The following is a 27440-nucleotide window of genomic DNA, read 5'->3' as shown; positions in this document are numbered from 1 at the left end:
TGAAAGTTCCACCTCAATCCCTCTCTTCCATCTCTCTCCCCAAACCCTGCCTCATCTCTAAAAGCCTGCCAAACAGGACTCCTCCCTCAGAGATGCTCAAGAGCACTCCTAAAGGGCACTATAAAACAGATGTGTGTGGTTTTGGTTTTGGTCTCTCTTCCCCATCTCTGAGGGCCTGGAATATCACCTGGGTGCCTTTTAACCCATAAACCTGGGCCTTTTCTAATTCGGTTTGATTTGGTCCGATTTGGATTGCTGCATCAGCAGAGAGGCTGACAGGGAGGGTGCTCTGTGCTATTTGAGCTGGGCAAGCTGAGCTCCAGTGAGATAAAGATGGCCCCAAACAAGCTTTCGTTTTCCTCCTCCCAGGAAATAAAGCATGCCTAATGCAGAATCCCACCTGACAAGCTGCCGCTTTCCCCAGACGTGCGGGTCTCTAAGCTGGGCTGCTTCCTTCTGAAAGTCCCATTCCATGTAAGGAGCTCTGAGAGTGACTCAATGTGGACAGCCAGGTCACTTGTCAGAGAACCACTGAATTCAAAGAGTTGCTAAACTCAGCAACAGATGACTAGCATGGGGCGGAAGAGATTGCAGGACAGGATAGGCTGCAGACTGAAGCTTTGGTAGTAATGGCAGGCTGAGTGACTGGTAAAGAAAATGGAGAATTCAGAATCTTGGAGTCTGGTACTCTGAACTCCATCTGTTGTGTGGTAAGTTCAAGGCCTCCAGGGGTTTCAGCATTTTTTTTTTTTAAGATTTATTATCTGGCCTGCAGGGATACATGTAGACAGAACACTGTGTACATAATAAATAAATCTTTTTTTTCTGCCTGGATGTATGTCTGCATGCCAGAAGAGGGCACCAGATCTCATAATAGATGGTGTGAGCCACCATGTGGTTCCTGGGAATTGAACTCAGGACCTCTGGAAGAACAGGCAGTGCTCTTAACTCCTGAGCCATCTCTCTAGCCCCCCAGCACCATCCTAATATTCTGAAGGAACCACCTTGATCATCAACCATCCTCTCGTATATGTAATATTAGACCATTTTCAGAGCACACTAGTCACATATGACACACCCAAATGAAATAGTTGCCCAACAAAGAGCCCAACAAAGAGCCAAACGTTGTAGTTTGTTTTATTGCATGACTTTTGCATAAGAAAAAGTAGTCCTGAAAACAGTAAGGCATCATGCAATCACTGATAAGTGGATTTTAACTGTACACAAGGTAGGCGGACAATCTAAAATTGAAAAACTATTTCCAAAAAGTACATAAAAGTTTCACATGATGAGCTTTTAAATATGGTTTATATTTGTAGTTTCACATCGTTAAAAAGTGCTTCAAATGTACCGCTGGGAAGCTGATCTTTATAAACGGTGACCGGGTCGATGTAGGGCTGTAAACTGTAAAACTATCTGTATGGAATTAGAAAGCTAACATTGTGATATTCAAACTTGAATCAGTTTGCAATTCCCACTCAGGTAGATATATTAATAATCTAAAAAACACCTATTCTGAAACCAACAAAAGTCTATTGAATTCAAGTTATGCGTGTTGGGGATGGATCTCGGAGGCCTGGTGTGAGTGGGCAGGACGGCTGCTAATCGATGTACTGTGCCATCCAGCGGAAGCCTTCTCCATAGCCTTGTCTTTTCAGCACACTGCACATGAACACTTCCAGGGGTCTGGCATTGAGCTCCTTCAGCGACACACTGCCCTGGAAGAGAAGAGAGCTGCTAGGTCGGGGTTGCTCTCACAGAATGCAAGTTCTACTCCCAGCACACTGCAGATTCCACTTCAGAACAAAGGGTATGTAAATGAAAAAGCCATGGTTGCTTAGAATCCAAGTCCCCTTACACACCAAGCCTTTTCTTACTCTACTGTGACAATTTGGTCAATGAGTGGGAAAGACATGAGCTTGGGAGGTACAAAGGAATAAAATAATCATCCAAGCGCTGAGGCACGCTGTGTTTCTAGCACCCTGGAGCCTGAGGCTGGAGGATCTCAAGCTCCGGGGCAGCCTAGGCTGGAAAGTGAGACCTTGTCTCAAAAATCAAAACAGAAAAAAAAAAAAGTCCAAATTCTCTTTCCTGACATTTAAGACAGCATTCTTCCAGGTGGTGGCATACCCATGTCATCATAATACTCAAGAGGATCAAAGTTCAAGGCCTGCCTTGGCTACAGTGAGGCCATTGCCTAAGACTGGTATGGCACAGAGGGCTAGGCTGTCCACAGCAGTAAAGCTCTGAGTCCCTTCCTCTGCTGCAGTAGCTCTTTGCCCTGAAAGAGCATGTGTGAAGTAAGGAGGTTTTGTTTATAAATCATGAGGTTCGATGCATGGTTTGTCTGGGAATATTTTTTTCTTACTGGTTTGTTGAGACAGTCTCACTATGTAGCACCCAGGGTAGTTAAACCTGTGATCCTCTTGCCTCAGCTTCCCAAGTATTGGTATTCAGACATGGACCACTGTGTTCTGTGGCTTTCTGGAACTTTTCAGTACTAACATGCCCCATACCATGCCTCGACAAATCCACCCACATGGCACCTCACAACTGTCTGTAACTCCAGTTCCAGCGGATTAGACACTAACACAGACATACATGAAGGCAAAATACCAATGCACATAAAATAAAAATTAATGAAGAAATAGGAGCTCTCTTTATAGACCAAGCTTTGAACTCACAGAGATCCGCCTGCTCTCTGCCTCCCGAGTGCTGGGACTAAAGGAGTGCATCACCATGCACAGACAATTAGGTTTTCTTTAAGGAAAACAATGAGCGTGTGTAGTTGTACATAGTAACTTAAGATGCTTCTACTGCGGAACTAATGTTCACATTGGTCAAAGGTAGGCGTACTGGTGCATGCCTATGACCTCAGTCCTTGTGAGGTAAAGGCAGGAGAATCAAGTGTCTTAGCAGTGAGCTCTTTAATGCTAGCCAGGACTACATTCTGAGGCCCTGTTCAAAACCAAAAATGCAAACAAATCACCCTTTAAAGTTTTTTATTACCTTTCTTAGTTGGATATGGTAGCACACACCTTTAATCCCAGCACTTGGGAGGCAGAGGCAGGTGGATTTCTTGAGTTTGAGGCCAGTACAGTCTACATAATAAATTCCAGGACAGCTAAGGCTACATGGTGAGACCCTGTCTCAAAAATAAGCAAGCAAACAGATAATAAAATAAAATAAAAATAAAAGGTTTTTACCTTTCCTGTTGTCTGCCCATATAAGCCAAACATTTCTCGTAACCTCTCTTCACTGATGGCTTCGGGTCTGTCAATCTTATTTCCAAGAATTAATATAGGCACATTGGCAATGGTTTCATCTGTCATTAGTGACTGAAACAAAGCAAATAACAGCAAAGACAAGTTGATTTAAAGCTATCTAAAAAGCTTATTTTGAGACGATAGTGAGCACTAAGAAACTGTAGGCTAGATTCTCCTATCTCCCTACCGTTCTCTGGAGATGTGTACTATACAAATCACTAAGAGAGTGTAGACACCTTGGAGGTGGGGCAACCTGGTCCCATCTTAGACAACTAGCTTCATGGAAGCTTGAGAAGGATCAGCAGTGACTACTTAGGGTCAGGGTTAACCTTCAGTCAGATCACGGACCTCCTTACTCTGTGGTCTCAGACTGAGTTCTGTCTTGCTGGAAACTGCTGAGCCTTTTTACGAGTACCTGACCTAGAGAGGGTGCAGAGGGTGAGAACATGCACCTACTGCCTTCTGCAGGCGGTCACAAAGCTGGCTGGATAGTTGCCGAAGAACTATCCTGGGATCCTGATCAACTGGTTTCGGGAATGAGCAGGCGTGCACACACATGCAGGGCACACTCTGGAGAACGTGAGCTCCGAGTTTTCCTCACTAGTTTGAGCTACTCCACTCTAAACAGAGTCACCATCAGTGAAAACCACCACCAAGCCCACCAGACTGCTGGGGTTAGCTCAGACACTGCAGGAAAGCTGTTCTGGCAGCTCAGGCTGCACCGATTCCTTCAGGCTGCCCACAGAGAGTTGTTTTAGTTTTCATTATTCAACTTACATCAAGTTCTTCTTTTGATTCTAACAGCCTTTCATGGTCTGCACAATCCACAAGAAATACAATGCCATTGATAGCAGGAAGGTAGTTTTTCCATACTCTTCGAGCTAACAAAAACAATCAGGAGTTAGGATTTATGTGTTGGTCAAGCCTGTCAGATGGTTGATGGTGAATCCAGTAAGATTTCAAGAGTACTGAGGCATCCCTTTGGCTGCTGTTTCATTGTGTAGTCAACTGCCTGTTTTGTGAAAGATTCTGGTACCAAAATTTCCCCAGAAAACCAAAACAAATTTCAGACTTTCCTTGATCATGGGTAAATCCAGTCCTTAACTTTCCTCCCATTAAGAAACTGAAATAGGAGCCGGGTGTTGGTGGCGCCTGCCTTTAATCCCAGCAGAGGCAGGCAGATCTCTGTGAGTTAGAGGCCAACCTGGTCTACAGAGCGAGTTTCAGGACAGACTCCAAAATGATACAGAGAAACTCTGTCTCGAAAAACCAAAAAAAAAAAAAAAAAAAAAAAGAAAGAAACTGAATTAGGGAACTGAAGAGATAGCTCAGTGGTTAAGAGCACAGAGTGCTCTTCCAGAGAACCCGGGGTTCAATTCCCAGCACCCATACTGTGGCTCACAACCATCTATAACTGTAGTCTGATTCCCTCTTCTGACGTGCAAATATACATATGGACAAAACATCCACATGCATAAAGCACATAAATAAATACATCTTTAAAAAGAAAGTAAATAGGAGCAGGAAAATGGCTGGGTGCTTAAGAGTGCTTCCTGTTCTCCCAGAGGACCCTAGTTTGGTTCCTGAAACCCATATAGGGTGGCTCACAACCACTAGCAACTCCAGTTCCAGAGAATCCAATACCCTGCTCTGCTCCCATAGGCACTGCACACACATGGTGTACATTCACAGACACAGTGACTCTCACTCGGTTCACTAGAGAACCACTGCTAACTTCCATTAACCAAAATAAAGCAATATAAACTATATACATGTGTGTGCGTGTGCATGCACATGCATGCATGCGTGTGAGCATGGTATTACTTTTTTTGACATTTCTAGTTTCTCAGGTTTTAGCTAGTGATAAATATGAAGCCAAGGTCAGAAGGATGTTAGTACTGGGTACAGGCTTGGCTAAGTTACAAATTGTTGTATTTAAAACAGAAAAATTTAACTAATGAGAATATGCCAAAAGAGTGCCACCATCCAGGGAATGAATGTTCAACAGATAACGTTGTAAGGACATTTCATATTTACTCTAAGAACATTTTCATGGGGGTTAGAGAGATTGCTCAGTGGTTAAGAGAGATGCTCTTCTAGAGGATCAGGGTTCAGTTCCCAGCACCCACAGGGTGGTTCACAACCATCTGTAACTCTAGTTCCAGGGAATCGATGCCCTCTTTGGACCCCTAAGGGAACCAGGCATTTATCTGGTGCACCAACACGCATGTAAAACACTCAAAATAAGTAAATCTAAACAAAAGTTTTTCTTTCAGTATTTGAAACATTTCTTCACTGTCTTCATGTTTACCTTGTTTCTGATGATAAATGTGGTTTATCTTTTTACATTTATTATTTTCTGTGTGTGAGAGTAGTGTATAGGAGTAGTAGTCATGCCGTAGTAAATGTGTGAAGGTCAGAAAAGAATTTTTGTTTTGTTTTCTTTTTCTTTTTCTTTTTTTTTGGTTTTTCGAGACAGGGTTTCTCTGTGGCTTTGGAGGCTGTCCTGGAACTCACTTTGTAGACCAGGCTGGCCTCGAACTCACAGAGATCCACCTGCTTCTGCCTCCAGAGTACTGGGATCAATAGGTCACCACTATATGGCCAGAAAACAATTGTGGGGAGTCTATTCTTTCCTTATACTGTGAGGATCTTGAGGAAGTGAACTCTGGTCATCGACTCGGCACAAACACCCAATCTGCTGAGCCACCTCGATGCCTGATGTGCTGCCCCTCCTATCTGCGTTCTGTGGGTTACATGTCTTTTCTCCTCTAGGGGCTCTTCTCCCAGTCGCTGGCTCAGAGTACTTTAATTTCTGTGGGGCTTAGTGCTGCCTGCATCACAAAGCTTGGAGCTCACTGAGTTCTTTACACCTGAGAGGTGACAGTCTTCTTAGATTTATTTTATGTGCTTGATAGTCAAGGAGAACAGAAGGAAGTGGATTCCCTGGAACTGGAAATGGGGTGGCTGTGAGTCACCATGTGACTGCTAGGAATCAAATGGAGGTCTTCTGCAAGAGCAACAAATGTTCTCAACCACTGAGCTGTCCCTCCAGCCCCCAGTTTCCATTTTCATCAGACTGGGAAAACTGAGATCCACTATTTCACTTATTGTTTTCTATCTACTTTCTAAGGAATTCCTGGTACATGTACATTATATCCCAGTTTTTAAATTTTAAAAATTTTGAGTATATGTATCTGACTACTACATGCATGCATTGCCCACAGAGGGGGGCAGAAAAGGTCATCAGATCCCCTGAGACTGGAGTTATACATAGTTGTTTGGCATCATCTGGGGGCTGGGATTTGAACCCAGGTCCTCAGGAGGAGCAGTCAGTGCTCTTAACCACTAGGCCATCTTTACAGCCCATACCTCAGCTTCTTAAGCTGTGGGTCAAGAATCTGAATGCCCATCAACCACAAGTGACCTCGAAAACCAGGGAGTCTTGATTCCGGGGTGTTTCTGGCACTGCTGGCCCATGTGCATGTGGCAGACCCTGACTTCACTGCAGCCTTGGTTCTTACAACATACACATGCACTAGGCATGCGTCACACTACAGCTCTAACCAACACTGCCTCCAACACCTCAGTTCAGAGTTCAGACTTCTCTGTGTTAGGAGTTGCAGTATTTCAGCTATACAGAAAGTTTTCTGCTCTTATAGAAACATAATGGTTTAATTACAAAAAAAAAGACTTTCAATATTTTCCTACCATCATTCCTCAGTAAGTATCAAATTAATATAACTTTGGATTGTATTGTTTTTGAATGTTTCATTATAAAAACTGCTGATTAATTTGCTGACTTCAGCTCCATAAAAGGAGGGGGGGAAATCATTAAATAATTCTAGCTTGGGATTAGGATAGAATTTCCAACAGTTTCTAAAATGGCCCTGAATATACTTTTGCCATTTTGTACTATGTCTATATAATCAAAACATCAAAGTCGGAAAGATGGCTCAGTGGTTAAGAGCACTTATTACTCTTTCAGAGGACCTGAGTTGAATTCCCAGCACCCCCATGGTGGTCCCCAACCATCTGTAACTCCAATTCCAGGGGCTAGACAGGCACCAGGCACACATGTGATGCACAGACGTATATGCATAGCACTCATACACATAAAAAAATAAATCTTAAAAAAAAAGGGTTTGGCTGGGCGCACGCCTTTAATCCCAGCACTTGGGAGGCAGAGGCAGGCGGATCTCTGTGAGTTCGAGGCCGGGCTGGACCGACAGCCTCCAAAACAATACAGAGAAACCCTGTCTCGTAAAAACCAAAAAAAAAAAAAAAAAAAAAAAAAGAGTTTGAAAATGCTAAAGATTCTCTGTCTCACTGTAGAAAATATTCAGCTAGGATTTAACTCTTTATATAAAAATAAGTAAGTATAGCCATCTCATTAGCATGCAAATTTTCCTTAATCTTTAATAAGTAGTAACATTACATATCTATCAAAGGTATTTCTTTATAATTTATTATTAAGAAATTAATTAGCTAAAGTGTAGGAAAACATGAGGGTAATTTTTTCCATTAAAGGTTTCTTTAAAAAAATGATATTTAGGGGGCTGGAGAGATGGCTCAGAGGTTAAGAGCACTGGTTGCTTTTCCAGAGGTCCTGAGTTCAATTCCCAGCAACCACATGATGGCTCACAACCATTCATAATGAGATCTGGCGCCCTCTTCTGGCCTGTAAGGATTCATGCGTTGAGAACACTGTATACATAATAAATAAATAAATCTTTTTTAAAAAATGATATTTATTTGTTTGTTTCTCTCTCTGTGTAGTCTTGGCTATCCTGCAACTTGTTTTGTAGACCAGGCTGGCCTTGAACTCACAGAGATCTGCCTACCTCAGCCTCCTGAGTGCTGGGACTAAAGGTGTGTGCCACTACTGTCTGGCTCAATTTTTAATTTTTAAAAAGACTTTCTTGTTTTTATTTTATGTGTATGAGTGTATTGCCTGCATGTCTGTATGCTGTGTGCCTGGTTCTTGTGGAGGCCAGAAGAGGGCACCAGATCCCCTGGAACTGGAGTAAGGACAGTTGTCAGCAGCCATGTGGGTGCTGGGAACCAAACCTAGGTCCTCTGCAAGAGCAGGCAGTACTCTACACTCTCCAGCCTTGAGAAAGCAACTTTCAGAGGACCCCATGGGAAATGACTCTCTTCCCTGACTTGAGCTTTATAGTCCATCTGGAATACATTGTAGAAATGAAATTTCAGGTAAACCTCATTAAATTTTGAGTTTTATTTTATTTATTATTATTATTTATGATGTGTCTGTGAGTACAAGTGTGTGTGTGCAAGAGCAAGCTTGTGTAGTTTAGAGAATAACCTTTGGAGTCTGTTTTCTCCTCTTACTGTGGATTCTGGGAATTGAACTCAGGTTTTCAGGTTTGCAAGGAGTCTTACTCACTGAGCCACCTCCCCAGCACTAGATTCTAATTCTCTAATCTTCATACCCCAGAGATTAATAGATGTGTGTCTCAATTGTGCTTTTTCACTAGCTACATCCACTGAAGATCTTTTACAACAACATGTTGCATCATTTAAAAAAATATTTTACTGTTATTTTTATGGTGCTGGGAATGAAGTGCATATGAGGTGGCATGCTCTACTATAGAGCACTGGCACTGTGGGGCTGGCACCCAACCCAATACCATCCTCCCAGAAGCCCACCAGCTCTAACCATCCCTAACAGCAGTGTTCAGGAAGCCCACCATCTCTAACCATACCCTAACAGCAGGATTCAGGAAGCCTCTCGGTCTGGAGTGGTCACTATCTGTGCTGTACCATGGGCCCCACATGCTAAGAACTACTGGAATATAAAAAATGGACAGGCTATTAGTCCACAGAAGTTGAGTCTAGGGCTCAGGACTTGCAGAAATCACACAGAAGCACTAAGTCCCACACAGGTACAGCTGGAGCACTCCTAGCTAGGGCAGCTTCTCCAGGGAGGACGTCACATCTTACAAATGGGGATTTGTGAACAACAGCAGAGGGGAAAACAAGAGAGAAAGGACCACAGAGAATGCTGGAGCAATGACAAGTGTTATGAGAAACGGTTTTCTGGGGACTTGGGGGGCAGTATCATGGGTTCACAATATGATTTTTGACAACAGGTGAGAGGAGCCTGCTGCAAAGAGAAAATGGAAGCTGAATTGTCTTCATAACTCACCACCACAAGCAGTCAGTCCAGACTCCAGTGACTCAGAAGTACCATTAAAAACCCTCTTGGCTTTCAAGGCCAGTATATCTGCTGATGACCCTTGACCTTATTCTTCCTTACTTGAAGAACATGCAGTTCCAAGCTCTGGACCACAGTAGTCATGGTTACTAATTAAGATAAAACAGAGACTAAGAGAAATAGAATCTTACCTTGGATGTGCCCTCCCAGATCAAAAGTTGTAAAAGTCATGCCAGCAATAGTGAGTTCTTCTGAAGCTAAATAAAAACAAGATGTTTTCACAACACAATCAGAAATCTGCCAGACACAGAGGCTCATGACTGTAATCCTAGCACTTAGGAAGTAGAGGCAAGAAGAACAGAAGTTTAAGGCTATCCTTAGCTATAGAGCAAGTTCAGGGTTAGCCTGGACTATACAGACAAGCTTATTTATTATCTTCCATTTATCCCCTCATTGAGTACATATTTCCTCTAAATCCTTGGTCACAGGATCTCTTTAAAAGGAAGGAAGGAAGGAAGGAAGGAAAAAAGGAAGAGAGAGACAGAGAGAGAGAAGCGGGCCAGCAAGATCACTCAACAGGTAAAGGCACTTGCCACTAAGCCTAATGACTTAAATTTGATCCCCAGAGCCCACAGGGTAGAAGGAGAGCACTTGACATCCAGTTTGTTTGCTGACCTCCCCTTGCAGCATGCACACACCTACTCCTAACTAAAAAGTGTAATAAAGAAACAAAGGGTCTTTCAAACTCACAGATTCCGCCTCCTCTGCCTCCCACCACTGCCCAGCAACTTGTTTTTAAACTGTATCTGCCTGGTTTACAATCTTTTCACTGTGACAGTTAGATAACTGTCTTTGTTTCTTTCTGCTGATGGTTCTGTAGGTTCTTCTTCTGTAACCTAGGCTGGATTAAAGTGCAGGGATGAAAATGTCTGAGCATTACTTCGAGATCTTAATTTGTGCTCTGGGAACCAGGGAGATTGCTATTTACCCAGCTATTTCAGGAACAGGTTGAATAATCTCACACTTTATCCATCAAAAACCCCAAGTCAAATGAACTTTTGACTCAGCATTACTCAAATGGAAGAAAATACTTACTGGGATGTAGTGTTGGGACGTGCTGGCCAAGCCTGTCATCTTTCAGCATGTGTAGCAACGTTGTTTTCCCTGCATTATCCAATCCAAGGAATACCAGTTTACCAGTTTTTTTATACAGTCCTGCAGAATAAAGAGCAATGATCAGTCAGAGTGACATCAAACACCCATCATGAAAATGACTTTATATAGCTGGGCGTTGGTGGCTCACGCCTTTAATCCCAGCACTTGGGAGGCAGAGGCAGGCCTGGTCTACAAAGTGAGTTCCCGGACAGCCTCTAAAGCCACAGAGAAACCCTGTCTCGAAAAACCAAAAAAAAAAAAAAAATGACTTTATATTAGACATGGCTTGAAAGTTACTGTTATCATTGTATTCAGGTTATTGTTAAGACACTTAAAGTGCCAGCTCTTGAGAAGTCTAGAGCTCCTGGGGTGCAATGTCCTTTTAAGTGCCCATCTCTAATGTCTGTGCTTAAATTGATATTAGAACCCTAATAAACCCCAACTTTACCACACCTGCAATCCCAACAGGTATGTAACCGGTAGATAAAGGCAGGAGAATCTGAAGTTCAAGGCAATTCTTAGCTATGTAGTAAGTTGGAGGTTAGCCTGAACTACATGAGACCCTGTCTTAAAAAACAAAAACCAGGTCAAGTATGGCAGCACATGCTCGCCTTTAATTCCAGCACTCAGGAGGTAGAGGCAGGCGGATCTCTGTGAGTTCCATACCAGCATGGTCTACAAGCGCTAGTTCCAGGACAGGCTCCAAAGTCACAGAGAAACCCTGTCTCGGAAAAAAAAGTGATCCTCTTGCCTCAGTCTCCTGAGTAACCGGAGTTAGAAGTCTGTACCACCAAGTAAGGCATAGTTCTTATTTTTAGGTTTTATTTTATTTTTTGCCTGTAGTGCAGTATTCGAGGAGGCCACAAGAGGGGTCCCTTGAGACAATTACATGAGTTGCCATGTGGGTGCTGGGAGTTGAGCCCAGGTCCTCTGGAAGGGCAGGAAGCCAGTTCTCTTAACCACTGAGCCATCTCCTCAGTCCCTCATTTTCAGTTTTAAAACAGCGATTTAAGACCTACACATTAGCTGGGCGGTGGTGACATACACCTTTCATCCCAGCACTCCGGAGGCAGAGGCAGGCGGATCTCTGTGAGTTCCAGGCAGCTCTGAGCTTTACTTTTGACGTGCTCAGTTGTTCAACTGCACCCAAAGTTACCAAAAAGGGACAGGAAGCTTTTCTAGACTCACTGCAGCAGCTCAAGAAATATTTACTTGGGGCTGACAAGATGTCTGGGTGGGCACACTCTCTTGTAGCCAAACCTGATGACCTGAGTTTGATTCCCAGAACCCATAGGGTGGAAGGAAAGACCCAGTTCCTGTCATATTCTGATCTGTTTGCCACGGCATGCTCATACACCTAATTACATTGACATCTTAGGCCACTAAGGAACATTTTAGGCCATCCATTTTCTAATAAGTTCATTCCAAAACAACGTTTAGTTTTTATTGACACTTTAGTCTTAGAAGTAAACTGAAGTCCTAATCTTTGATAAGCTATGAATGTCTCTCTCTGTCTCTCTGTCTGATTTCTTTCCTCTCTCTTTGTTCCTCCTCCTCCTCCTCCTTTTATTTCTTTTTGTTTTTGAAAATAGAATCTCCCAGGCAGGCATAATGGTTGACACCTTTAATTTTAGAACTCAGGTGACAGAGGCAGGCAGATTTCTGTGATCCACTCACTTTGTAGACCAGCAGATGTGAGTTCCAGGACAGCCAGAGCAATATAGTGAGATCTTGTTTCAAACAAAAACACAACAAAAAAAACAAAGAAAAAGGGAAAACAGAAAATAGAATCTCCCAATACAGCCACGGCTGGCCTTTAACTCCCATCCTCAGATATATACCATCACATATGGTTAGTAGCCTAAATTTTATTTTCTTTTTGGTTTGTTTTTGTTTTTCAGTGGCCTAAATACTAAATAGTAAAGTACATCACTTTGATTCTCAAAAGGGATACCTAGAACACAGAACACTTAAACTTTACTTTTGAAAGATTGTGGATTGGGGGTGCTGGAGAGATGGCTCAGAGGTGAAGAGCACCAACTGCTTCTCCAGAGGTTCTGAGTTCGATTCCCAGCAACCACATGGTAGCTCACAACCATCTGTAATGAGATCTGGTGCCCTCTTCTGGCCCATGGGCATACATGCAAACAGAACACTGTATACGTAATGAATAAATAAATCTTTGAAAACAAAAGAAAAGAAGATTGTGGATTGGGGCAGTGAATGTAACTTGATAGTAGAGGATTTACTTAGCACAGATGAAGACCTAGATCCAATCCCTAGCATGTTAACCCCCAAGGCAAACAACCCACAAAATGTGTACTGCACTAAATTATTCTTAGTTTGTAGGCACCTTTTTTGTTTGCTTTTTCCAAGACAGGGTTTTTCTGTGTAACCCTGGATGTCTTGGAAGACCAGGCTGGCCTCAAACTCAGAGATGGGCCTGCCTCTGCCTCCTGAATTCTGGGATTAAAGGCATGTGGCACCACTACTCAGCTGGTAATAAATTTTAAACTTTTATTTTTTTTCTCTTTCTGTACTCAGTGGACTCTGGGAACCTGGGAACCATCAGATTTGGCAGTCAGCACCTTAGCCCACTGAGCTATATAAGAGTTTGGCCTGCATGTATATCTGTGTACCATGTCATGTATACCCGTGCACCATGTGCACACCCGGTGCTTTAGGCCGGAAGAGGAAGTTGGATCCCTGGAGCTGGTTACAGATGGTTGTCAGCTACCATGTGGGTGCTGAGTATTAGCTTGGATCCTCTGGAAAAACAATCATGCTTGGTTTGTTTGTTTGATACAGGGTCTCACTGTGTAGCTCTTCTGGCCTTGAACTCACAGAAATCTGTCTGCCTCTGCTGGGGTGAAAGGCATGTGCCACCACCACATGCACAATCAGTGCTCTTGACAGCTAAACCATTTCTCCAGCCAGTCCTACCTTACCCCCATCAGCAGTTTTGTATTTTTATTTATGTAATTAATTTTTGGTTTTTCAAGGCAGGGTTTCTCTGTGTAGAAACTATTCACTATTCTGGAGCTGGCTTTGAACTCATAGAGATCCACCTGCCTTTGCCTCCCAAATGCTGGGATTAAAGGTGTGTGCCACCATGCTCAGCCTCTATTTTTATTTTGTGGGTGCAGGGATCAGCTCAGGTCCTCATGCTTGAACATGTACTGTAGCTGACTGAGACCTTGCCCCAGCCCTAGACACAGATGTTTATAATAAGTCTAATACTTGACAGGGCTATGGGAGCTCAGTTGATACAGCAATAGCCATACACTAATGTTCAAAAGGCCTTGAGTCAGAGTCTCTGTACCAAAAGAAACCAAAAGCAAAAGTAACACACTGGATTCCACACTAGATTCAATGAGATAAAGTGTTAAAAAATGCAGATAAATTAGCCAAGAAGCAATATATATTTCTGTTAGGATTATTACTGACAACAATTATAAGAGATAGAAGCCAAACATGGTGACACACACCTTTAACCTCAGCACTGGGGCTAGGGGCAGAGGCTGGCCCATCTCCATGAGTTCCAGGCCAGCCTAGGGTACATAGTAAGACCCTGTCTCTAAATAAATAAATAAATTGTAACAGTAGATTCATTAGAGCCAAGGCTGGGAACATGGCTCAGTGCCCAACATGTGAGACCCTAGGTTCAAGCTCTAGCACATTAAAAGAAAAATGTCATTTTATAGATAAGGAAACTTGGAGTAAAGTAGAAAAAGCAAATTCTCCAAGATTATACAAGTTTTGAAAAAAAACTGAGCTCATTCTGAAGAGCAGGCTGGCCTGGAGCCTGTTGTAATCCTCCAGTCTCAGTCTCCTGAGAGCCGGGATACAGGTGCGCTCTTCCACACCTGACCTGAGATTTGTGGTTTCAAGGGAGTGAGTCACTGGATGTATTTCATAATTTCAAAGTTCACTTTCTTAACCACAGGCTTACATAAAGGAGCTCTCAACAAACAGGTGCATTTACATAAACAGGGTCAAATGGGATAGCTACAAAGAGCAAAGCGGAGGTTACCTAGAAACTGCAGCACACTGCTGAAACCACTGTAAATCCAGTCAAATATGAAGGACATGTCCAGATCTTACAGGGTCTGAAAAACAAGGTTTAGATTTAGCACTCAGCATTGCTAACATACACTAGATGTTAAACAAGCCTAAGTACTCACCAACATTATACAAGTGTTAGGAACAGTAATACAGAGCCGAGGGAGAGGCCTAAGTAGAGAAAGGCAGGCACTGCCGCCAAACCTGACACCCTCAGTTCAGTCCCTGGGACTCCCATGGTAGGGAGAGAACCAACCCCACAAGCTGCCCTCTGACACCTACACATACATTGTGGTACACATGAACTCATGCATGTGTGCACACCTGTAAACACCAACAACAGACTTATCCAGGCTGACAGAACCTCATCTGTGCTGATGCATCAGTCTCAACATGCCACTAACCTATCAGGAAAAGACCATTCTTTGTCCATGGAAGGAACAAAATGAATTGCAGCAACTAGGACTAGGGAAAAAAATAAGAGCCGTATAGTGGCCAACAACTGTAATCCCAGCACTCAGGAAAGAGGCAGGAGGATCACTGTAAATTTGAGGTTAGACTGGTCTATATAGCAGTTCTAGGCCAGCCACAGCTATATGGTGAAACTTGTCTCTTTAGAAAAAAAGGAAATAAATTAGGTAGAAGTATAAACTAACATAAAACCTTTTCAAAACTAAGTTAGAGACAAGCATGGTAGCACATACTTGTAATGTTAGCCATTGGGAAGCTGAGGCAAGAGGCTTGCAAATTCAAGGCCAGCTTAGACTGCAGGGTGAACTGTAAGACTCCATCTCAAAACAAGAAAAACTGGGAGGCTGGAGACATGGTTTAGTGGTTAAGAGCACTTCCTAATCCTCCAGAGATCCTGAGTTCAATCCCCAGCAACTATGCCTGGTGGTTAACAACTGCCTATGACTCTAGCCAACCCCAGGATTTCCAAAGCTCTCTTCTGCCTTGTTCAACATATGTAGATATGAGCTATGAAAATTGGACATTGGGAAGAAAATATGGAGAAGAGAGAAAGAGTATGACAAGTTTTCATGCCTGATATCTGAGGAGATAAGAAGCAGGAGAGTCAAGAGTTTAAGGACATCTTTGGCTGTATAGCTAGTTCAAGGCTAGCCTGGGCTACATTTGACTGTTTCAACAACAAATAGTAATAATAATTAGTAAGGTCAAGTGTAGTGGCACGAGTCTTTAATCCCAGTATTCTATGGAGACAGTGGCAGGCAGATCTCTGAGTTCAAGACCAGTCTGGTCTATTTTCTGAGTTTTAGAATAATAATTGGTTTAAGAATTTCCCCGCTGAGCTTGGTGGTACAAATCTTTAACTCCAGTTAGTCAGAAGGTTGAGACAGGATGATCAACAAGTTCAAGTTTGGGCTGGGCTACACTGTGGGCTCAAGACCAAGAGCCTGGTATACTCAATTAAGGATGGCTCAGAAATAAATAATAAAAAGCCTGGGATCAGATGTCATGGAGAACAGTTCAAGGCCAGACTTAACTAGACAGCCTTGGCTTTCTGAGACCATCTCAAAAACACAAAAACACAAGTCCATCCCAGTCTCTTATCCCTCTCCCCACCCCTGCAATAAAATAAAAAAAATATATAAAAAAGCTCAGTGTATGGGTTGGTAGATGGCTTGATCGACAAAATACACTTGCTGCCAAGCCTGAAGATCTGAGTTCAGTCCCTGGAAACCACCCTGGAAACTGTCTTCTGACCTCCACAAGGACACCATGGCATGTGTGTGTCCCTCCCCAATATATAAAATGTAAATGGGGGGAGCGTAGTGTAGAGAGCTTGTCTAACATGTCAGGCCCCAGGTTCAATCCCCACTAACACAAAGAGAGGTGTAGACAGCTTGTCTAAGATGTCAGGCCCCAGGTTCAATCCCCACTAACACAAAGAGAGAGGTGTAGACAGCTTGTCTAACATGTCAGGCCCTAGGTTCAATTCCCCACTAGCACACACAAAGAGAGAGAGAGAGAGAATCTGCAGTGAAGCAGAGCTTATCTTTCTCTATGGTTTTTGAGACAGGGTCTCATGTAACTTAGGCTGGTTTCCTATGTAGCCAAGGAGGACCTTGAATTTCCAATAGTCCAGTTTCCATCTCCTAAGCGCTAAGAACACTACATGTACCTTCATGCCTATTGTCTCTTCTCATGGTAATCGGTTCCATGTGATAAATTTGGGGTATGCTATCTTTCTGAATTTTTCAACATTTAACTATTACCACATATCAAACAAATCTTTTAAGTCACAGTAGAAAACAGTACAATTCAGCATTTACTTAACAGAGCTTGGCAAACTAATGGGGTAACAGGAAAAACAAGTCAGAAAGTTTCTTGAAAGTTCATAGACACAGAAATGTACTTTCACAGGTTAACAAAGTTCATTTTCTAGAGTGAAAAAGTAACTCTGGCCTGAAACTTGGACCAAGTTCAAACACTGGGGAGGCTATGCTGTCTTTGTCATTCTTTAGACATGTCCTGCCTGCTTTAGTCATCTCTGCAGTAGGCTGTCAAACTTGATATGACAGGGGCAAGCAGTCAAGCGACCCTATACCCATATCACTTTAGAAGAAGAGGGAGCATATGAGCCCAGCTTGTTTTTCTGAAATACTCTAAGTCCTTTATTCTCTCCTTTCTGAAACTGGTTTAAGAGAGGTGAGGGTAGGTGCTAAACCAGGGTCTCAAGAGTGCTGGGCAAGCTCTTACCCACTAAGCTTCATCCCTCCCCTTTAATCTCTTTCATTGCGGGAGGGGGCCCAGGTCTCACTAAACTCCTCAAGCTGGCCTACAACTCACAATCCTCCTGACTCAGTCTCCTGAGTATCTGGAATTTTTGAGATACACCCTTATACCTAACTCAAATTCTGTTTTTATAGCCCAAGAATCCCAATTTGAGATCAAATACAAACTATGAATGTGTCAGTAACAAAAGAAGGAGAAATATGAGCAGGATGTTTACACATGAATTCTAGTCCTTGGCAGGGACGAGCCAGGATTTTGAGTTCAAGGACAATCTGAGCTGTACATCCAGTTCAGACCAACCTGGACTACATAGTGAAACTGCTCAAAAATTTTCCCTTCCCCAGAAGTTATACAACCTGCTACCATTATGGTCTGGGTGACATAGAAATTGAAATGTGTGGGGGCTGAGGGTTTGGGCAATGGTATGCATAAGGCTCTGGGTTCAGTCTCCAAAACAAACCAAAAAAAATATAGAAATACATTGGAACTTAAAGAATACATGTGAAAAGTTTATCTTTCCAAAGATACAGAATGTATTGTTATTTTAATTGATGTTTTCTGAGTTTACAGTAAGTCCAAGGACCTGTGGACCTGCGCTAAACACTGCTAAGAATACAAAAAGGGATGACCCACGTGGCTCCTCAAATAGATTGTAGACCGACAAACTAGCTACACAAATGCAATTTAACCAAAAATTGCCCAAACCCCACTAGTTCACAACAGGCTGTGCTGGCTCTCACCTACAATCCCAGCTGAAGAGGGGCTTAGGGAGATGGGTCAGCAATCAAGAGCACGTGTTGCTCTTGCAGAGGACCTGGGTTCAGTGTCCAACACTCCCAGGGCAGCTCACAACACCCAGACAGCTCCAGGGCATCTGATCTGAGAGCACCAGCAGACATTTGAAACAGTACATACATACATACACACATACAGGCAAAACACTCACACACCTAAGATGTTAAGATGTAAGAGTGGCCGGGCGTTGGTGGCGAATGCCTTTAATCCCAGCAGGCGGATCTCTGTGAGTTCAAGGTCAGCCTGGTCTACAGAGGGAGTGCCAGGACAGCCTCCAAAATAATACAGAGAAACCCTGTTTCTTAAAAAAAAAAAAAAAAAAAAAAAAGATGGAAGAGTGTGCCTGCTGGTCTTCCAGAAGACCCAAGTTTGGTTCATAGTGCCTACATCAGGTGGCTCACAACCTCATGTACCTCCAGCTTTAGGGCATCTGATGCCCTCTTCTGGACTCCGAGGACAACTGCACTTATGCTCATGAATCTCTCTCTTCTCATCCCTCCCTCTCCTCCCTTCCTCCCTTCCTCCCTCTCTCCCTCTCCCTCTCTCTCTCTTTCTCTCTCTCTCATTCTTACATAAAAAAATAGGGCAGTGGTGGCACACACCTTTAATCCCAGCACTCAGGAGGCAGAGGCAGGCGGATCTCTGACTTTGAGATAAGCCTGGGTTACAAGGCAAGTTCCAGGACAGCCAGGGCTACACAAAGAAGACATTGAAACAAAACAATGTCTTAAAATAACAACAGAAATCTAGGTATGGTGTGATCCTAGGGCTTGGGAGGTGGAGCAGGATGAGAATGATGAGGAAGTCAAGACCATCTGCAACTTCATAACAAGTTTTCAGAGACAAAATGAAATCAATGGATGCTAACTAGCAAATCACATACTAGACAGGCATTACACCTTATTGTTCCTCACCTACAATGAAGACAAAAGAGAGTGCTGAGTCAGTTATGTGATTTTGGCTGCAGGTGGCCTACAGTTGAGACACAGGGTCTTGTTACATGTTCTAGGCTAGCCCCAAACTTTCAAATCCTCCTGTTTCTGCCTCCTGAATGCTGGGATCATAAGCATGGGCCACCTCAACTTACTACAGTCATTCAACAACAACCAAAAAAAAAATCAAAGGAAAGCACACAAAACAGCTACCATTCATCGAATATCTAGGAATATTATGGTCTAGCTCAGTGGTCCTCAACCTTCCTAATGCTTCCTCATATTGTGGTGACTCCAACCACAAAATTATTTCCATTGCTATTTTATAACTGTAATTTTGTTGCTGTTATAAATTGTAATTAAATCTTTTTGGAGACAGAGGTTTTAGAAAGGGGTCCTTACCCACAGATTAAGAACCACTGGTCTAGAGGTTAAGACAAGGAACTCTGAAGCCAGGACCTGACCACTTCCTGTCTATCTTAGGCAACTGACTTTACTTCCCTCACCTGTAAAATGAGATAACAGCAGCTACCTGAGCTGTTGCTGTGAAGATTAAGTAAGTTAGTGGCACAAATCTAGCATGGAGTGAAACCCTCAATAATGTCCCTGCAGGTGTTATTTCTTCTATGGTCTACAGTACTCAGCAATTATCTGTATATGTATCTCTAGCTCACTATTAAATAACCTCCAAATCCTTCAAATATACTGGCGTTCCATTTTATGGAGAAACTGACTATATTGACTAAAACCTTTGCACACTTTTATTCCAGCACTAGGGAGGCAGAGGCAGATGGATCTCTGTGTGTTCAAGGCTAGCCTGTTCTACCTAGTGAGTCCAGAGCAAAGAGCTACCTAATCGAGAAAAGGAGGGGAGAAATTAACCAAAAGAAGGAGCAAAGGCTGGCAGGGAGCTTGAACTGAGACACCCCTTCTCTGTGAGTAGAAGGGAGGCCCAGGAAATCTGTGGAGCCAAGAGCAATCTGACTCCAGAGATGAAGAGGGGTAGGGCCCTCTAAGTCCCAGAATTTAGGACGCTGACTTTAAGGCTAGCTCTTGGGCTACATATATAGTGAAACCCTCTCTCAAAACAGTGGCAGAGGAGAGCTGAGGAAATTTCGAGATAGCCAACAGGTATTGTAGTGATAGGTGATGGATGAAGTCAAATGATTGCTCAGAGGCTGGGGTATGGCTAAGTGGCATCATACTTGCCAAGAACATGAAAGGACCAGGGTTTGAGTCCTTTCACTGAGTTTATTTATTTATTCATTTTAATTTTTGACATGGGGTTTCTCTGTGTAGCCCTGGCTGTCTTGGAACTTGCTCTGTAGACCAGGCTGGCCTTGAACTCAGAACCCACCTGCCTCTTTTTCCAGAGAGCTGGGATTAAAGACATGTAACACCACGCCCAGCCACCACTGAATTTAAGAAAAAAAAAAGTGTTGGAGATCTCGTAAACATTCACAGCACTGCCAATCAGCACTAATTTTTTTTTACCCTCAACACCCCCATCTTACACCCCACCCTCAGCGATGCTGGGCTTTAGGAAACTCAGACTTCCAAGATAGAGGTGAGAAAGGACAGGGAGAGGGCTGTGGGTCGGACCCTAGTGCTAAGGGGAAGAAAGAAGAACACGAGGAATAGTATGGAGGGCACCATGAGAAGCATGGGTGTGAGCCGCCCTCATTCCAGGTTGAGTACACAACAGGATAACTGAGGTGTGCGGTGACAAAGGCAGGCTTCCCACAGAACAGAGCCAACAGAGTCGAGGAAAGGTCTGGAAACCAAAAGATAAGTGTGGCTGTAGGAAAGGGGAGGGGGTGAAGTAGACCAGGGTGCATGGTGATGTGGGAGAACAAAGGTCAAAGGAGTTCAGGTCTGCGTGGTGGCAGCTCCAAGGTCTGACACCAGCACAGAAAGATAAAGAGACATTGGGGTAAAAGGTACAGGAAGCCAGGCCAGAAGGTGAACTGTCTACAGTGACAGGTTGTAGAATCATCTAAAGGTTAAGGGCATCCCTGTACATGACAGTGAGTCGAGAGGCAAAGTCTTCCCTGGGATGGAGAGCTACAGGAAAAGGTGGAGGGCGGAGCAGCATAAGCCTTGAAGGAAAGAGCTGTCTGCATGAGGGTGGTACCAATGCTGCTATAAAATTTATCTTCAGAGAAATTATCTAATTAACAAAGAAACTCTACTTGAGAAAACAGATACTATATTTCTACAAAACTATAACTTTTAAAAGCCTTAAAACGTGCTAGGAATTATTAAACAGAATTAGTTATTTGTTTTTTCAAATAGACGTAAAAATAAAAACATCCAACTGAGAATAAAGTCACTTAGCTACAAACAGACACCTGAGCCCCGAGAGTGGGTTACACAACCCAGGACACATCACAGAGACATGTGAAGAGCAAAGGTCGCCTACAAGGAAACACAGCACGTCAGCAGATTTATTTATTACTTGAACACCAAACAGGAAGAGCTCTGCAGATTAAAAGGCAATCTACTCAGGTAACATGAAAATCAGCACAATGAACAGAACTCGGGTTACAAATCATTGCTTAAAACTCTGTCCCACTGAAGTTCCCTGGATAACTCTCGGTGTGAAATACCCACTACAGACAGGTCTTGAGAGCAAGCAGATTAGTGCAGTCTAGAGTGAGAGACAGGAGGGGGAGAGGAGCGACTGCTAGTGGGGGCTGGGTTTCTTTTAGAGGTGAGGAAAAATGTTCTAGATTTAGTGGTGAAGGTTGTGTAAGATTGTGACTATATTGAGAACATTCTGAACATACTAAAGGGTAAATACTACTGTATGTCAAGTCTAGTTCAACAAATCTTAAAGTTTTTGGTTTTTTCCTTCCCTTAGGACAAGTTATCATGTAGCTCAGGCTGGCTCTCCCAAGTGCTGGGGTTATAAGCTTGTGGTACCATGTCCAACTTAATATTAATAACTTTAAATATAAAAAAGATTGATAGCATTCTCATTTTAAAATTTGCTGACTGACTATTGTGTGTGTGTATGTGTGTGCGCGCGAGCACGCGCGCGCGTGCACATGCGTGTGTATGTACATATCTTTGTGTGGTGGGTAGGGGCTCATATGCCATGGCACCTGTGTGGAGGTCAGAGAACAACTTTATGTGTTCCGGGCTTGAACTCAGGTCGCCAGACTTGTGCAGCAAGCACTTTTCCCTGAGCAGCCACCTCGTCACCCCTGTTTTCACATTACATAGAAATACACTGTCTCAGCCGGGTGTTGGTGGCGCACGCCTTTAGTCCCAGCACTCGGGAGGCAGAGGCAGGCGGATCTCTGTGAGTTCGAGGCCAGCCTGGTCTACAAGAGCTAGTTCCAGGACAGCCTCCAAAGCCACAGAGAACTGTCTCTGACTGCCATCAGAAAAAGTACTAGGATAGTGTCCTGCCGACTCAGGTATAGAAATTTCACTACAAACCACCAATATGGCACATACCTAATCATAACTCTAGGCTAAGGCAGGAGGATTCTTGGTTTGAGACCAGCATGGACTATATCATTATTCTTTTTATATTTTTATTGAGATAGGATCTTACTGAGTAGCACTGGTTGACCTGGAACTCACTATGTAGACCAGGTCTGCCTCTACTCCCCAGTGCTGGGATTGAATGGGAGGATCACCACTTGGCTACATAGTGACGAGGAGGGGAGATTTGGGTATGGTGTGCTTGCCTGTAACTTGTAACTCCAGCATTTGTGACTTGACAGAAAGATCATAGTGAGTTAAGGCCAGCCTGGACTAATGAGATTCTGTCTCCAACAGACAACAATGACGATCAAAAACAGCACAGTAAACATGAGCAAGACACAGTGATATACAACCCTGAAAATGACAAGACAGGGGCTGGAGAGACAGCTCAGTGGTTAAGACCTCTTGTTCTTGCTGATCCAGCTCAGTTCCCAGCATCTACACAGCGGTTCACAACATCTGTAACTCCAATTCCAAGAGATCTGATGCCCTCTTCTGGTCTACACGCATCAAGCATGCACGCAGTACATATACACAGATGCAGACAAAACACCCATACACATAAAATAAAATAAAACTTTAAAAATGTCACAATAAAACCCATTGTTTTTTATGATAACTTAAAAAAAACAATTTGAAACAAAATAGAAAAGGACCAGCAAGAAAGCTCAGTGTGTAAGGCAACTGCTGATGACACCCAGATCAGAGTTTGATCCCTAGGGACCACATAGGAGAGAGCTAACCTCCACAGGTTGTACTCTGATCTCTACAGGTGCAACATGGCGCATACAAGCCCTACCCCACACACCAGATGGACTGCTATCTGTAATCTAACTTACCATTAAAAATGCAATGGCTAGGCTGGAAATGAAGGTTGGTTAGTAGAGTGCTTGCCTTACTTGCATGGTTTGATCACCAACAACATATGAGCCAGACATGGGACAGCACTTGGGAGGTAGACAGGATGCAAAGTTCAAGGTCATCTCCAGTTACGTATCAAGTTCAAGGCCAGCCTGTGATACCAGATAAAACTATGCCTGACCTTGGTTTTTGTTGTTGTTTTATTTTGAGACAGGGTCTCACTGTGTAGCTGGGTTGGAACTTTCCTGTATCCCAGGCTGACCTGCAACTCACAGAGATCAGCCTGCTTCTGATGGAGTACTGAGATCAAAGGAGTGTAGACCGCACCAGGAGTGACTATATTTTGTTTATATAAATGTTTCAAAACAGTTCTGCTTCACACATTTTCATTGGAAAACAGCTTACTGGACAATAACTAATCCCTTACCCCAACCCCTAAAATAAAGCAATTATGTGAACTAAACCCTTTAATTCATAATTTTTTGAAGTCTATACTTGTTTATTCTGGAAAAAAATAACGCCCAATTGAAAGAAGGTTAAAACCACAAGAAATATGACTTTAAGAGTGAAAAAAGGAGAGAGGGTTTTAAGAAAAACCTCTGTCAAAAGGCTAGGAAAGAAGAAAGGGAGAGGAGAAAGAGAAAGAGAGACTTGGGAGGCTGATGGGGGATCTCAAAGAGGGCAGCCTGTGAGACAACAAAAAGAATCTTATGAGAGTGAGTACTGAACTTGGACTTGCCACTAGTGGACTAAGAAAATTCAAACTGGTATATAACAAATTGCATCCTCAAAACACCAATAGAGGGCTGGCAAGGTAGCTCAGTAGGTAAAGGAGTTTGTCACCAAGCCTGGTTTCAGAAAATCAGGAGGCGCAGACAGGAGGATCTCTATGAGTTCGCGACCAGCCTGGTCTACAAGAGCTAGTTCCAGGACAGGCTCCAAAGCCACAGAGAAACTCTGTCTCAGAAAAAAAGAAAGAAAGAAAGAAAACTACGTGGTGGGAAGCAAGAGCAAGCTCCCACAAATTGTCCTTTGACCTCTACCTCTACTTCCTGGGGTGACCTTCAACACAGGTGCATTCATAATAATGATGCATATAATAAAATATTTTAAAACAATAATCAAAGTTACTCTAAAAACTACATAGACTGGAGAAACTGTTGGACACGGATTTAAGTATTATTTCTTCATCATATTTTGTAAAAGAGTAATTACGATGAGTTTCAGCCCACCATGTGCGTGAGGGAGGAAGGGGGGAAGTGGTGAGTCACTCTGTAGCACTCTAGTTTGTAAACTGCGAGTGAGGTGGCAGTGATTTCCATCCCTGATAGACTACACTCCTATGTGTCAAGTCCTGCTTGCATTTCTACTCCAGCACAACAGTACTAGGCAAAGGAAGGTTAAAACATGCCTTATTTAAACTGTGAGTTTTCAAAATCACAATGCTCTTCTGACATTTTGACAACGGGGCCACTTTCCTATAAACTCACGAATGCCCTGGGAGTATCTTAACACTTGGGAAATTTTTTTTCTTCAGATAGGATCTTAGGTATGTCACCCAGGCAGTCTTGGTTCAAATGATGTCCCTCCCCTTTTGAGTAGGTGGAATTATAGGGTCAGGGTGCCTGCCTAAGTTCACAAAAACTTTAAAGGTCAAAATATTTTGGTCACAAATACAAATCTACTAAAAGGGTACAGTGGTAGCCACGAGTTGCTCCCCTTTATCGCCACCACTCCCTGGCACACTGTATAGCCTCCCTCACTGGTCATCTGTAAAACAGATACCCACCCACTGATGTCCAAATTCGCGACGGTAGGTTCGATTTTCTTCACCCCAATACCTTAAACTCCCGACGACTTTGATGCCTCCAGCTAACAGGGACAGACTTGGATGTTTTCTGGTTTTTTCGAGACAGGGTTTCTCTGTGGCTTTAGAGGTTGTCCTGTAACTAGCTCTTGTAGACCAGGCTGGTCTCGAACTCACAGAGATCCACCTGACTCTGACTCTGTTGGGATTAAGGCGTGCGCCACCACCGCCAGGTTTGACTTGGATGTTTTCAAAACATTTTTTTTTTGTCTTGGGAAATTGTGATTCCCTCCCTCCCCATTAGTATCTTCCCCCTCGCTCAACTAGAGCTGTGGCAAATGACAACTACTGAAAACGAAGAGGCTCGGTTGGTCCCCACACTAATTGGGACAACGCCGAGCTTCCCATCCTCTCCAGCTGTCAATGACTCCTGCTTCCTTCTTCGCCTTACTAAGTGAGGAAACTGAGGCCCGGGAGAAGGAAAGAGGCTCGCGTGCCGTCCTGTCACTCTTTCCTGAAACAATTGCGTGTGACAACCACTGTCCTACCCCGGGGGCCACCAGAGCGGTCCCCGTGGGCACTAACGGGACTTGTAGTCCCTCGCACCGAAAAACAACAAACTAAACAACAACCAGGCTCTCCATTCGCGAAGGGCCAGGGACAAGTGCTCTGGGCGAGTGTACAGCCTAAATAATGCGCCTTCCGGAGGGCCACAGCTGTCGCCCGGGTTCCTTCCCGACGAGGGCACTGCTACCCACCTGCGACTCCAGAGAACGCGACTCCCTGCTCCGTGCCCGCCCTCCACGCTCCGAGCCGGCTCTGCAAGCGGTATGGCTGCCGCGGCCCCTGCTCTCTTCAGCTCCTTCCGGGTCGGCGGGCGCCTTGCCTGTGACAGTCCGTGGGACACTAGCGCCGCTGGCCCTCAGTTCCGCCTCCTTGTGGTCCCGCCACCAATCCCTTGCCAGCTCCGGCCCACTTCACATCAACCCAAAGAGGCAGATGAGAGAGGCAGACGAGAAAAGTGTCTTTGGCATCTGTTTTGTGTTTTTTTGCTTTTTTTTTTTTTTTTTTTTTTTTTGGTTTTTCGAGACAGGGTTTCTCTGTGGCTTTGGAGGCTGTCCTGGAACTCACTTGGTAGTCCAGGCTGGTCTCGAACTCACAGAGATCCGCCTGCCTCTGCCTCCGGAGTGCTGGGATTAAAGGTGTGCGCCACCAACGCCCTGCTGTTTTGTGTTTTTGTTGCTGTTGGTGGTGGTAGTGGTTGGTTCGGTTTGGTTTTCCTTTTCCCTCTCGGTACTTGGGGGTGCAGTAAACCACCAAACTGCATCTACCCCCCTTTTATTATTTTTATTTGAGACAGGACAAAATTGCTCAGGTAAATTGTGAATTTATCATTTTCCTGCCCCAACTTCCTGAGAAACTGGGATTATAACCCTGAAACACCAGGTCCAACCTGGCATCTGTTACCTAAAAATACATCTTCTGGGGGCTGCAGAGATGGCTCAGCGGTTAAGAGCACTGACTGTTCATCTACAGGTCCCAAGTTTAATTCCCTTCTCAGTACCCACATGACAGCTCACAACTGTCTATAACTCCAAGATCTGACACCCTCACAGAAACATGCATGCAGCCAAACACCAATGCACATAAAATAAAAATGAATTAAAAAATAAATAAAGGTAACTGCAAGTTTCATGTTTAAAATAAATCCATTATTTGAGTGACCCCTTGGGCTTACACTGGGGTACGCTTTACTTCCTGCAATTCTTTGAGATGCTCACACCCCTGCTCTTGGATATGTCTCATTTTTCCTCTGAGCACCTGTTGGTGCCCACAAAGATGACTTCACTCCATCTTGGCCCAAGGGCAGAGAGTTCAAAACTGTCCCCAGTAAGCCATAAGACCTAAAGGTCAAAGGCATGGCTACAGTAGAATGTTTGATCTTGGCCTTGGGTGTCTTATTCTAAATAACAACAGACCTGAATCTGAAGTATGGGAACTCTTGGGGAAATGAGGAAGAAAAGTCTGTTTTGTACACATGATAACCACGTTCCCTTTTTGGTTAAGGTATATAAGAGTGGTGAGAAATAAACTCGTGCATTTCAGTATGGACTGATTTGCCCTCCTGC

The 27440-nt window shown here is 43.7% G+C and overlaps 1 protein-coding gene across 1 annotated transcript; it reads right to left on the bottom strand.

Annotated features, from left to right (window-relative positions):
* Positions 1-1121: 1121 nt before the first annotated feature.
* Positions 1122-26221, bottom strand: Sar1b (secretion associated Ras related GTPase 1B). The gene is made up of 7 exons (XM_005071838.4): positions 26070-26221; positions 14633-14708; positions 10540-10659; positions 9636-9701; positions 4044-4147; positions 3207-3338; positions 1122-1718 (listed from the first exon to the last, which is right to left on the bottom strand). Exons 2-7 carry the CDS (start codon positions 14688-14690, stop codon positions 1602-1604), a joined length of 597 nt encoding a protein of 198 aa, XP_005071895.1. The 5' UTR covers positions 14691-14708; positions 26070-26221; the 3' UTR covers positions 1122-1601.
* Between the last annotated feature and the right edge of the window lie 1219 nt (positions 26222-27440).

This window comes from Mesocricetus auratus, unplaced genomic scaffold, assembly GCF_017639785.1.
Source record: "Mesocricetus auratus isolate SY011 unplaced genomic scaffold, BCM_Maur_2.0 Super-Scaffold_100007, whole genome shotgun sequence".
Taxonomy (NCBI): Eukaryota; Metazoa; Chordata; class Mammalia; order Rodentia; family Cricetidae; genus Mesocricetus; species Mesocricetus auratus.
The sequence above is the reverse complement of the archived record's forward strand: the minus strand, read 5'-3'. Positions and strand labels throughout refer to the sequence as shown.

What these genes read in the sequence shown, in the direction of transcription:
- Sar1b (XM_005071838.4), bottom strand. Translation starts at nt 14,690, where the DNA reads ATGTCCTTCATATTTGACTGGATTTACAGTGGTTTCAGCAGTGTGCTG. An exon ending in CGTCCCAACACTACATCCCA is followed by an intron (nt 9,702 to 10,539) that starts GTAAGTATTTTC and finishes GTTTTTATTTAG; the next exon opens with CTTCAGAAGAACTCACTATT. An exon ending in ATGGGCAGACAACAGGAAAG is followed by an intron (nt 1,719 to 3,206) that starts GTAAAAACCTTT and finishes CTTCTCTTCCAG; the next exon opens with GGCAGTGTGTCGCTGAAGGA.